Below are 12,500 nucleotides of genomic sequence, written 5' to 3' on the forward strand. Positions count from 1 at the left end.
ACATTGCTTTTGCAGCAAAGCAAATATTTTAATTCAGCAGGAAAAGTGAACCTCAGCATACTTCCTGAACAGGTGAACAAATGCAGCTGCTAGTAAGAAAAGCAAACAGCAAAGTAAATAGCAGGTTTTATTTTCAACTGTATAATAGTTTTATTTTGAACACTATATTATCTTGCATCATTGCATTGCAGGGTCTTTTAAAAAAAGAAAAATCTTGCCTTTCTCCTCCCCTATGCTGTGAATGAGCATATGCACCCTTGTGACATTCCATAATAAAGTGTGAAATACTGCATTTTAACAATTACTAGCAAAAGTTATGTCCTTGTTGCTCGGTAAGTTGTGTGATGCACACAAGAACAAGTCTCCAGCTTTTAACTGCAGTCTTTTAACTGCTGCAAGACCAATCAAATTCACAGAGTTCAGTTCCAAGTGTAATAATCCTTGTGATGTTTAGGATTACAGCATTGTACAATTCTGAGTCATTTTCTGTCACTGCTTCACCCCCCTTTAAAAAAAACCCTTTTCCAGATGACCTACAAATGCCAGCTCTGTTGACAAGGGTGATAGAAAAGCTTTGTTCCTGTTTATACCCAGGTGTTTTACTACCATTCCGCACCCCAGGAGGATTGTGCCACACAATGTTATTACAAGCTAGAGCATCACAAACACTTAAGATAGTGGCATAGCCCATGGAAGGACCGTCTCATTTTCATATGGAAAAACGAACGACTTGGAAATTAAAACAGCTTATCTGTGGCAATAATACACACTCCGCATATACAGAAGTGAGCCTGAGCATTTGCTCTTCGATTAAAGGTACCTGTTCGGTTCGTTTCCCAAACACACCTTTAAATGAAGCATTGCGGAACTTTATTTTAATCACAACTTCTTCCAGACTTCCAAGAGCTTTGGGTGGAAGAGGCGGCTAGTTTGGAGAAATTGACACTATGTCCACAAGTGGATGCTAAATTCCTTCATAGAGACGCTTGGTTATCTCAGATTTCCTCTACATTATTTGAAAATTCTCATCTCGGAGAAACAAACCTCTTTAGACTTTGCATATTATATTTAGAGTTGCAATCTGAATTTTGCCATCCATAAGTGATCTTACAATTCACAAAAATGAAGTCTAAACCAAGTGTTATAGACTTCTAGGAGAAAACAGCATTTTTTTTTATAAGTGCAAGATTTAAATAAATTCATGTAACAAAATTTCTTTTTTAAAAGTTCTAAATGTATGTTGAGGTTACATACAACAATTGTTTGAAAAACTGGGATGAAGTGCACTAAGTACTGTGAAAATTGTACCTAACTAAATAGCTTTCCTTTAGTACATAATACTCTCTCAATATTTTTTGTGCGCCATAGTATATGCTTCAAAAGTAGCTAGATCCTGATTAGGATCATAACCCCAGCTTCTTCTATAATGAGGAGACATCTTTTCACCACACAATTAGTAAAGGAGTTCCATTTCAATGGTTTGCCTAGACATTTTTAGGAAATCTTGTCTACCAAAATATGATAAATTCACTGATGAATTTGAGAGACAGGCTCTTTATTCTTACATAATGAAAAGTGGTTAGGGCAGATTCAGGTAACTGCTTTCAAGTTATTTGGGACAGCCACTGTTTCGGTTTTGTAGGTTCCAGCTGTTAACTAATCATTTCATCAAATTGTTACTTTTTCTCTCTTACCCATCCCAATTCACACTGTCCACATATGTAACATAAATAGGTTTTGACAGATTTTAGAGTTTAACACCTTTGTAAACTTAGAACAGTCTTACTTATTGAATAGCAAAGTAACTATTCTTTCTCGTTGTAGAACAGAGAATTTTTAAAATGTTAGATTTGCCTGTCATAAATCATTTTTGTTACAGATTGTGAAATAGTCTTACTTTTTAAAATCAAAGTCACCAAGAGGAATCTGGACAAAAAGGTGACATATAGTACATTATAGAAAATTGTCTAGAGTTTAAGTGTTTAAAAAGGGGCGAAGACAACTAATTGATTTCTCAGTATGTATAATTTATTGCAGTTAGCACACAGTTTAAAAATTCACCAACACACCAATAGTACAAAACTAAACAGCATTATAAGTTATTCCCCCTCCCCCTCAGGAAAATAAAACATACTATGATTGTCAAAGCTAGATGTCAGTCTAATTTTTAGAACCAAAGAAGAATGTGAAACTAAAAGCCAACCCCCCTCCCCCCCGAAAAAACAATCACTCACGTCCACAAAAAAATTCCAAAAGTAGTCCATTTTTCTCAGACACTGATTGTCTTTTCTAAATTAATAAAAAGAATGTATTTTTAAAACCTAGACTATTCAAGTAACTAAAAATAATGCTCCAAGGCCATTTTCACAGCTTTTTTTTTTGTTTTAAATGCCATTACAGCCAAATTAACATACATTTGACCAAAATATTTCCAAAACAGTCCAGCAATACACAATGGAGTTTTCCATTCAGTTTTTCTTAAGCACAAAAATAGGCTATGTTTACAGTAGTTAAGGCGATCAAATTCTAAACAAAAGCGGAAAGAAGAAAAAACAATTTTCCATGCTACTCCCATAGACCTTATTTGTAAGTGCAAGACAGGAAAACAAACACTGTGCAAAATGCTTTTGCCCCGTGTGTTGATCATTAAAACCACACGTCAGGCTGCAGACTTTGCTGCTTGGATACACAGTTCACAAACCCTCCCCCAACTTTTCTCCTGCCGTTCCCCCACCCCACCCTATTCCACCCCATGTCAATCAAGGTTTTCTAGTCCTTTCAGCCTGGGGCTTTTTCACTCCATAGAATCTTTTCAAGGGGCGAAAAATGAATGACCTATTGTTAATTTGTGCAGCAGGAATTCTAAAAATGCTCATATGGGTAATGTATGCATCTAAAGTTAGAGCTGGCATGAGTTTTGTGCAATCAGATTTTTTGATAAATGTACACTGCACATGCAAATCTCTAAGCCTGTTTGTAAACATTACTATCTTCCTTTACATAGCTAAAATCAACATGTAGCTTTTGTTCAACTTAAAGACAGTGGGCAATTAATTTAAATTATATAAAATAAAAAACAGTGCATTTATGTTCTTCATTAACACCAATTTTTCCAGTGGTGTTTTTTTTTCCTACAAAAAATTAAATAAGTTTTAAAACTCACTCATTAAAGTTATACAATGCAAACAAAGACAAAAATATACTGAAACGCATGCATTTCCGTAGCGTTAATATTTACTTTTCAAGACTCAACTGAGAGCATTAATACAACTTGTCAATTTCCTTGACACCCCCCAGCCCATTTAATCAATTACAGTATACAACAGTAATTCACATTTTTAAATGCACAGTTCGCAACTGCTGAAGCTGCAACGTCCTTTTTTATCCCAAGCAAACCTTCACACAGTCCCAGCAATTCCAGTGTATTTTCAAAAATCTGGTGGTTTTTGTTTTTTAATTGGGAACTGTTGTAATCCACAAATTACAATATCTCAACCGCTTGTTTAAAAATAGATACTCCAGCATTTCGGAAATTTATCGTTTGGGTCTAAAAGCATTCAGGTTTCCCACAGCTAGAAAATATGCATGCAGTTTTTTAAAAAATTTAAACAAATTGATAAAACACTGGAGGGGATTTCTGTTCGCTTTTTGTTTTAAATGGAGTTTGAAATGATGCAGTGTTGCATGGAAGGTTAAATAGAACCTAAAAAAATCACATTATTTTCATTTGCAGTTTTGTTTAAAAGAAGTACTTGATGGGGAAACATTTATGAAGTCTATTAGTCTCATTTTTATAGTTCATATTATCAGAGCACTAAGTAATGAAATGTTCATGCCGCCTTAAAGTGCATAAAACAAGCTAATGGCCAAACTTTCAGTTCAAGGAAACAAGACTGCTTTTAGACTGTACCACAACTATATAGATTTATATATATATATATTAATTATATATATAAAAATTCTATTTCCAAAGTTCTTGCGAGCTATCTTCTAATGTCCAGTCTCTGACAGTAGGTAAGCTCAGTGCTTCACTTTTGACAGACAATGAGTTCACCAACTCACAGTGAAACTTGCGAATATGTCTGTAAAGGTCTCCGGACTGTGTGAACCTGCGTTCACACCACTTGCATGCGTGTGGCTTCTCCCGTGTGTGAACTACGGCATGGCGGCTCAGATTGTGGGAGTACTGGAAGCTCTTTCCACACTGGGTGCAAGTGTACGGCTTTTCGCCTGAATGAGTCCTCTCGTGACGTTTCAAGGTGTACATGCAAGAAAAAGTCTTACCACACAAGGAGCAGGTCGGGACATTGACATCAGTGGCAGGCTTGCTGCGGATCCCGTCCTGCTCTCGAAAGTGCGTACTTAAGTGAATCTGCAGAATGTGGGGACTGGGAAAGACCTTGTTGCAGAGGGGACACATGAAAATTTGGCCTGCAGGGTTAAGTATGTTGGAGACATAAGGGAGCAGACTGCTGTCCATATTCCCTTCCACCTGAACTCTCTCATTCTCTGGAGTTATCATTTCATCATCACTTGCTTTGTCCTCTCTATCTAGCTCTCTCAGAACAGAATCTTCCCTCATAGGAGCCAGGTGGGCTGGCTCATACGGTACCCTGTTATTAGTGCTCACACTTTCTTTCACAGTGCTATGTTCCATGTCATAGTCATTAGTGCCAACATCACTCTCATCACAGGAAGCCTCTTTCTCCACCTTCACCTGCACCAGGTTGTTTCTCATCATGTCCTGCGAAGAGAAATAAGAACTGTTCAAATTCTCAACTCCGGAAAGGTTGGACTTGACAGACAAGTCCAGGACACAGTCAACATCTGCCGAATCCCTCATGGAGGTGACAGACCTCTGGGACAAAGACTCTGTTGAGCTGCAGGGGCTGGCTACTGTTTTTCCAGCTGCTGTTGTGTGTGTCTCTGCCTCTCCGCCACTCTGGGGAATGCCTGCCGAGTCCGAGGGCAATCTCATCCACATGTTCCCAGGCTCGACCGCCAAGTCTCTTTTGCTAGGCAGGATGCTCAATTTCTCATCTTCTCCTTCATCTTCATCACTGGGTATATCTCCTGCCATGTGGCTGCTGCCATCAGAGAGGCTCTCCACTTTGTCTGAGCAACTTGAGGCATCTTCTTCCTTTTTCGTACTGTCTGCCTCTGTGGTGGCTTTTTCTTTTAGCTTCTTTTTGCAGACTTTGACAATGTCATACATGTGGAGATAACTGGCAGCTGCTAGCACATCTTCAATGGGCAAGTCTTTGAACTGGAGTTTCCCTTCATACATGAATTCAAGCAAGAGAGCGAAAGCTGGGGCTGTAACAATGTCGCTGTTCAGATGAACAATGTCTCTTTTGTCCAGCTGGTCCTTGTAAAATAGGTGGAAATACATGCTGCACGAAGCCAGTACAGCTCTGTGTGCTCGGAATTGGGCATCTCCTACCAGAACAGTGCAGTCACAAAGAAAACCCTGATGTCTCTGCTCACTCAGACACTGTAGTAAATGCCTACTATGGTCAGGAAACTCCATGCTGTCTTCATAACCTAGGAGGAAAAAAGATTTAGTTAAGCATTGGAAGTAATCAGTTATGTGCCCACCCATTTATAAATTCTGCAAGATATGAAGTTATTAATGAGCCGTATTTCCAACAGCATGCAACAAATCACATGGATAAATTAGTCAACTTTTCATAGCTTCTTTCTGTTCAACTATCTTCTTTCTCCATCTTCCAGCAGCTTATTTTACAATCAGATGAGTGGGGGGGGGGAATCAAGTATTAAGCTTGATGAAGTTAAATGTTACAACAAATCTTACAATGTGAGGGCAGAAGCAAAAACTTGAAATGTAGCATGCATAATTCTACAGCGAAGGGATAGAAGATAATATTTAACTGATCAAGATGACAATGGCTGCTCTTCTAAATTGCTTTGGCAGAGATAAAATTTTGGCCTCATCTGGGAATGCTAGTCTTTTCAGTATTCTCTCTCTCCCTCTCTCTTGAAAAGCAACCCTAATTCATAGGCAAAAACTTCAAAAGAGCACACTAAAATGTAAACAAGTGAAAGTTATACAGAAGAGGTTGCCCCTCTATTAATCTCATTTCTGGAGAATACTTTGACCAATATGCTATAATAAGAAAAATGTTTCAAAAAAAGATTGAATAATTTTGCTTTCCCTTTCAAGCATTATTCTGGTAGTTTTGTCTGTGTGATTCCTCTTTAGAAGAGAAGATTTTTGAAACAAGCACTGGAAGTTTCTACTTTAAGGCTTTAAGTATTTTCCTCATTTCTGTGACTTGCAATCCAAGTTTTGCTAAAGCAGTTATATACAGTAGCTGCACCTTTGGGCAAAGAGATATATTCTTAAAAGTTATAATCCTGTCCCAAGTATATTCTATAAAATACTACTGCTGGAATAAAGCAAGAAGATTTACAATACAATCACTTTAAGTGCCCCACAGCCAACATCCATCCTAATCCTTAAGAGGGCTAAAAATAAAGATTGGAGGGCAGCTCACAAGGTAGCTGTGATCAAATTAGGAGGCTGAAAGGACAGAGAGGGACGAAGAAGGAAGCTTATAAACATCTGATCCAGCTGACTGTGGCCATATGGCAGCTGCTGCCCAGATAAAGAGATTAAGAATAGAGGAGTGCGATTACAGCTGTCTGGCCAATTCAGGCAGCTCAAATCTACAAGTTCTAAATTAGTCGTGAACACAAAAACCTCCCCTCAAACAATTATTGTTGTATTGAAATGAACTTCCTTAATATATACCCAAGGAAGGAAGAAAAAGAAGAGACTAGCAAAGTTATTCTCCGGGGAAGGAGGGGGGTTCTAAAGTTTAACCCACAAATGATTTCCAATTTTTTTCAGAAAGAGTAAGGCTGTGGATTTCTGGAGTTCTCAGCGGCTTTAAGAATAAAGTTGAATAGTGAAAATCACCACAGACAAGGAATTCATATGTACTTTGGTTTCTATCCTGCATGTTATTTCAAACCCTTCTTTTTTATCCTTAAGTAGCAGCGGCATCAGAATATTTAATTACTGTATGGCCATAACATTTATCCCCTGCAGTATGAATTGCTGTCTTACTGACCGAGAAAATAAAAATAGGGGAACTACATCATTTAAGAGTTACTTTTGATACAACTGCACAAGAACAAACAGGTCAATACATATTCCAAGCTTAATTACAATACAAACTCTTATCCCCTTTTCACTGAATTGTACTTGTTCTTCCTAAACCTCATTAAACAAGTAATGGGATTCTTATTCTGAAATTAGATAAGCAAACACCAAGAGAGAAATACACTGTAGCTAGCCTACTGCTGTTCCTACCTTTAGCACACATAAACCTGATTAAGTCCTTTTGTCCGAGTCTTGATGGCTCCAGGTCTGTTAGATCGGTGGAAAAAAAGCAGACTAAGAGAGAGACAGATGCAAAGTGGAGATGATGTTAGAGAGGAATGAGATACCTTCCCTACACACAGATCTGCAAACACACTCACTCTCTGTCTGTGTGTTAGAATAAAAGGCTGAGGGATGGCAGGCTGTCAGCTGCTCTGACATCATGTTCAGATGGAAATGCTACCTCCAGCTGTGCTCCTTTTAATGCCATATGCTACTCCTCTACACTCCTGCCACCAGCTTTTTCTTAGGAGAACTTTTCTTGTCTGTTAGTATAAACAAAATACTTCAAAGTCTCTTTTTTCAAAACTTTCTAACACAGAAAAGTAGGGGAAAAAACCCTTAAACATATGGGGCTCCACTGCATATACAGTATAGCAACCCTTCTGTCACAACTTTGCAGAGTCTTTCATACACTGAGAACTTACTCAAGCCATACCAAACCATTTTAACTGAACCCAGAGGTTCGTTTTAGCAGATGACTTTCATCCAACTGGTTTAACTCAATGAACCCCTTCTTTGTACATAGAGGGGGTTCTTTGTTTTATTTTTTAAAAGACTGTACAAATACCATACTCTGTCAGAGTATTTTACTCACGTAAAAAACAGAGTGCTCAGGAATTTGTATATAGTAATGAAACCCAATGTTCTTTCAAAGCACTTAATATAAAATAAACAGGGAGTCCAAATTCAAGTTGTACTGCATTTTGCACTTGGAAAAACAAGACATAGAAAAAGAAGAACACTTCTCCTTTTAATACTTCACCCTCTGCACTGCAAAATATGGCATTTTTGCTCAAATGAGGGTTGTCAAATATTGGTGTGAAATATTGAATAATGTGTTGCTTTTAATGAATGGGGCAGCAGTACTACCACCTACACTAAAACATGTAACTTTTTTTACTGAGCATGGGAAAAATTGTTTTGACCTCTTTTTACTTGACAGGATAGTATCATGTATAAAGGAACAATAGACTAAAATGAAATGAGCTGTTCAACAAAGCAGAATGAACAACACAGCAGAATGAGTCTCCCTGGCTGACTTTCCCAGGCCATCAACTAACTTTACGCTCAATGAACTAACTTCTCCGCACCATTTATTCATAACTATGCACACCTATAGCAGTAGCCATCATCTAATCCAAGCCCTGCCCTAGTTGCCACCATTCTAATCAGAATACCAAAAATTAGAAAAAGAAACTGGGTGAATATGGGGCAGATTAACACCCACACCCACACTTTCACTCTTCATGGAGAAACAAAGTTGGCGATTAAACCAACTATAACTTAATCCAGCTCTCTGACACTCTGTAAAGAGTGCAGAGAAACCAAAAAGCAAAGCAAATGCACAGAAGGGGGAGGCGGGGGAGGAAAAGAAGCACCAACAGGACAGAAGAAAGCAGACAAATGCAAGAACAGACCAGATCACAGTAACCAGAGCAACAACAAAAGGAAAGTAGCTGGAAGAACTGAGCACAAGAGTCCTGGAGGGAGCAGAGCTCTCTCCTCAGCCACCCCGCCTTGTCTCCACAGCTGCATTGCTCCCCAGATCACCTACCCCCCCCTTGACCTCCTGAGCTGCAAAACAAAACACATACACACTGCCTCTGCCACACACAAAGGACTTCGTCTCTGTTCCCCCCATCTGTTCCTTAGCTCAGCCCAGCCCCCCCCCCTCCCCGTCCCCCTGCAAAACCTCCTCACTCTCCCACCCTGCATGGGAAGCTGCGAACTCTTGCTGAGGGGCTGGACCTGCTTTGCCCCACATCTCCAGTCCACACGTAGCTGCCCCTGGTGCTGTACAAGCCGCCCCAAGAAACACACCTGCTTCCACCCCCACCCCCACCCTTACCATTCAGGAATGTTCACTTTCCACCCTGACCCACTGACCCACACGCCACGCCTCATCTGTTCCTAACCCCAACCAACTCCCCCCAGCCCCACAAGACTTCCTACTTTGGAGGGGGAGATTTCCCCTCGCCGACCCCATCGCAGAGCCCCCTCCCCACCCCCAGCTCACTTTAACCAGTTCACCAGTTGCCTCCGCGCCAGTCAAACCCTCCGAGGGCCCTCCCGTTGCCCCCACAACTTCCTACCCCGCACACTTAAGTTTCCTTAACCGCCCCGGAGCCTCTCAGCTGCCCCACAACTACCTCCCCCCGCGACAACAACCTGCTGCTCGCCTCCCCTTCTCCCTGGCAAGGGGTCGCTTCAGCCCAGCCCCCCTCCCTCCGCCCGCCCAGTCCCATTGGGGGGTCACGGTCGGGACTCACACTCTGGAGCGGCCCCCAAGTCTCCCTGAGCCGCCGCCGCCGCCGCCGCTTCCTCTTCCTCCTCCTCCTCCTCTTCTTCCTCCTCCGGCCGCCGTTGCCCCCCTCCGCCGCTCCGGGCTCCCCGCGCCCCCCGCCGGCGTCCCGCCCGCTCCCCGCCTCCGAGGCAGCGAGAGAGTGAGGGGCCGCCCCGCGGGGCAGCGAGAGCGGGGCGGGGGGAGGAAGAAGGCGGGGGGGGGAAGGTGGGAGCGAAGCGGCCCCCGCGCTGCCTCAGCGGCTCCCCATGGCAGCGGCAGCAGCAGCAGCGCCCCGGAGGATCCCGGGCCGGCAGAGCGGGAAGGAGGAGGGAGGGGCGGGGAGCCCGGCGCACGCAGCGCAAGAGCACGCACGGCGGCGGCGGCGGCGGCACAGACGGGCCCGGGCTGCGGCAGCCAGATGTTTCCTCGGCTCCCCTCCTTCCTTCCTTCCTTCCTTCCTTTGCCCGAACCAGTTCCCCTGACTGACAGCGCAGCCGGCCCACGGCGCAGCTCCGTCCAATCGGAGCGCGAGGGCGCCGCTAATCGACAGCCCCGGCCCGCCCAATGGCCGGCCAAGGAAGCTAAGGAAACTCGGGGCTGCGGCTAATCGGAGCGCTGCGGGGCGGGGCTCCGGCGCCACCAGGCTGGGCAGGGAAGGTGCTGGGAAAGGGGCGGGCACTCGCGGTCCCGGGTCAGTCCGCGCGCGCCCTGCTGCTGCTGCTGCTGCTGCTCTGCGGTCTCGGGAGGGAGCGGAGAGAGACCCAAGCAGCTGTGCGGGGACTCCTCTCTCCCACCTCCCCCCCCGCTCAACCCCACACTCTCTGGGCGCAAAGCATGGTGGGGAATAATGGCCCTCGGTCTCGCGTGGGATAGGCAGGGGGAGGCGAGGCCTGCCTGAAGGGTTGCCTGGGACCAGAGACCTGCTGGGGAGACCAGAGACCCGCTGGATGCGCGTCCAGTCATTTCCGCAGGAGCCGAGGGGAAACTTCTCGCAGCAAGTTCCTCGGCTGCCTGAGTGGCTCTCAGCAGCGATTCCTCATCTGTTGTAACTTCTGCTTACCTTTTAATGGCTCCCAACTCCCCGCTGCTCGCTATGTTTGCAGGAGGGCGGCGTGGAGAACTTTCCGGGGGCGTCCTTTCTTATTCTGAAAAGGACCAGGATCTTTTCCTCTTCTGCGCGCACAACCTGCGCGGGAGAAGCTCCTTTTCCGTAGGCTTTTCGTAGCCACTTCCTTTCGTCTTTTCCGCGCTAGGCCGAAGTTGCACAGGTGCAGTTTTCTCCGCGGAGAAGGGAGAGCTGGCCTCTGCCAGGGATCTTAAAGGGGCAAGATCTCTTTTCTCTTACCACGAAGCCTTCCTTCGTTTCAGAAAGTCTGCTAAAAGAATTCGCAACCTGGCCACACATGCACTCCAGATGGGATTGTGGGGATGGGCTTCCTGATCAAAAGGCACGGTTTCCTCCCAGTTGTAGTTCTCCTTTTAGAAACTATGCACTGAGGATGAAAATAGGAAGCCATGACTGCTGCTTGGTGAACTACTAGATCACCAACCTGAGTAAAGGAAAGGACAACATCCTGGGCTCCTTGGGGAGGAAGGGCAAGATATAAATTCAGTAAATAATAAAATAGCATTGCACTTGTGCCCCAAGGTCAGTCAGGACTGTTAGGTTCTAAAAGTAATACTTTGGGGTATGTCCTAACAACAGTTTGCCCAACTTGGGCTTGTTTTCCTTCTGTCATAGTACAGATTGGTTTATATTAAAACTCAAATGGGAGAGAAAAACCACCACAGAGCAGTATTGTTTTCTTTAAAAATAGTGTTATGTAGTTGAGCTTTCCTAGTTCCCGCTAAATGGCTTTGTTCAATGTACAGTATACAGAACTGGGGAGTTACTTTTTGTTCTTCCATAGTTCAAAGGATGTCTGTTTCCAGGCTCCCCTGCAGTCAACAGCAGTCTCTTTAGTCTTAAGAATGTTAATACTCTTTTTCTATCACTAGGTGTCACTACTGTGTTGTGTGCTATATCTTCACAGATGTTGAAGCAAACGGCACTAAACCAACACCAAGTGACTGAAAACAAGCATTACAACAGTGTTTCCCAACCTTGTGCCTCCATCTGTTTTTGGACTACAATTCCCATCATCCCTTGCCACTGGTCTTGCTAGTCAGGGATGATGGGAGTTGTAGTTCAAAAACAGCTGGAGGCACAAGGTTGGGAAACACTGCATTACAACACAATTTTACCATAGGAGAGCAAACCAAGCCAAATGGGGAGAAGCACCTACATTTTAAGTCATGAGAGTGTGTGAGTTTGAAATAGTAATCCGAATCTTATAACATATAAGAATCACAAGCAGGGATCATAAATAAGTGATTTGAAAAAGACTCTAGATAGTTGTTGCTACAGTGGAAAACAAATAAAACCCAAAACACTATCAATGATCATAATGAGCGTTTAGAACCAGTGACCTAGGAACAGCACACTACTCTTGGAGACAAAATGGCTCATCCTGATTTCCTTTTGTGCCAGGTTTCTAGGTACAGGTCCATTCCTTAAAGCTCCATGTTTGAGGCCCCCCCCCCCCCGGTTGCAAAAACCTTCTCTTTACCAGTGAATCAAAGCAAAGATCAGGTTTTCTGGAGAAAGGTGGTGGTGGGGAAAGTGCTTGGATGTGGTGCTTGAAAGCGTGAGCCTATGCCTCGAAGTGTGGGGCAAATAGTAAGTGTGAATAAGCCCTAAGTGGGGAGAGGCTGGTGTACTAAGTAACTGCATCAAGAACTCAGCATATGTCCTAGATTGCCCCC

General features: G+C 43.5%; 1 protein-coding gene across 5 annotated transcripts; it reads right to left on the reverse strand.

Annotated features, from left to right (window-relative positions):
- Positions 1–2,006: 2,006 nt before the first annotated feature.
- ZBTB18 (zinc finger and BTB domain containing 18) lies at positions 2,007–10,051 on the reverse strand. 5 transcript variants are annotated; one of them, XM_079971406.1, is made up of 3 exons: positions 9,682–10,051; positions 7,340–7,423; positions 2,007–5,544 (listed from the first exon to the last, which is right to left on the reverse strand). In XM_079971406.1, exons 2-3 carry the CDS (start codon positions 7,350–7,352, stop codon positions 3,962–3,964), a joined length of 1,596 nt encoding a protein of 531 aa, XP_079827532.1. In that variant the 5' UTR covers positions 7,353–7,423; positions 9,682–10,051; the 3' UTR covers positions 2,007–3,961. The 5 variants fall into 5 exon arrangements, with proteins under 5 accessions (XP_079827532.1, XP_079827533.1, XP_079827534.1 ...); XM_079971407.1 differs by having other exon boundaries at positions 7,340–7,396; positions 9,682–9,767; XM_079971410.1 differs by lacking the exon at positions 9,682–10,051 and having other exon boundaries at positions 4,612–4,744; positions 4,857–5,544.
- Between the last annotated feature and the right edge of the window lie 2,449 nt (positions 10,052–12,500).

Source organism: Podarcis cretensis, assembly GCF_951804945.1.
Source record: "Podarcis cretensis genome assembly, chromosome: 3".
NCBI lineage: Eukaryota > Metazoa > Chordata > Lepidosauria > Squamata > Lacertidae > Podarcis > Podarcis cretensis.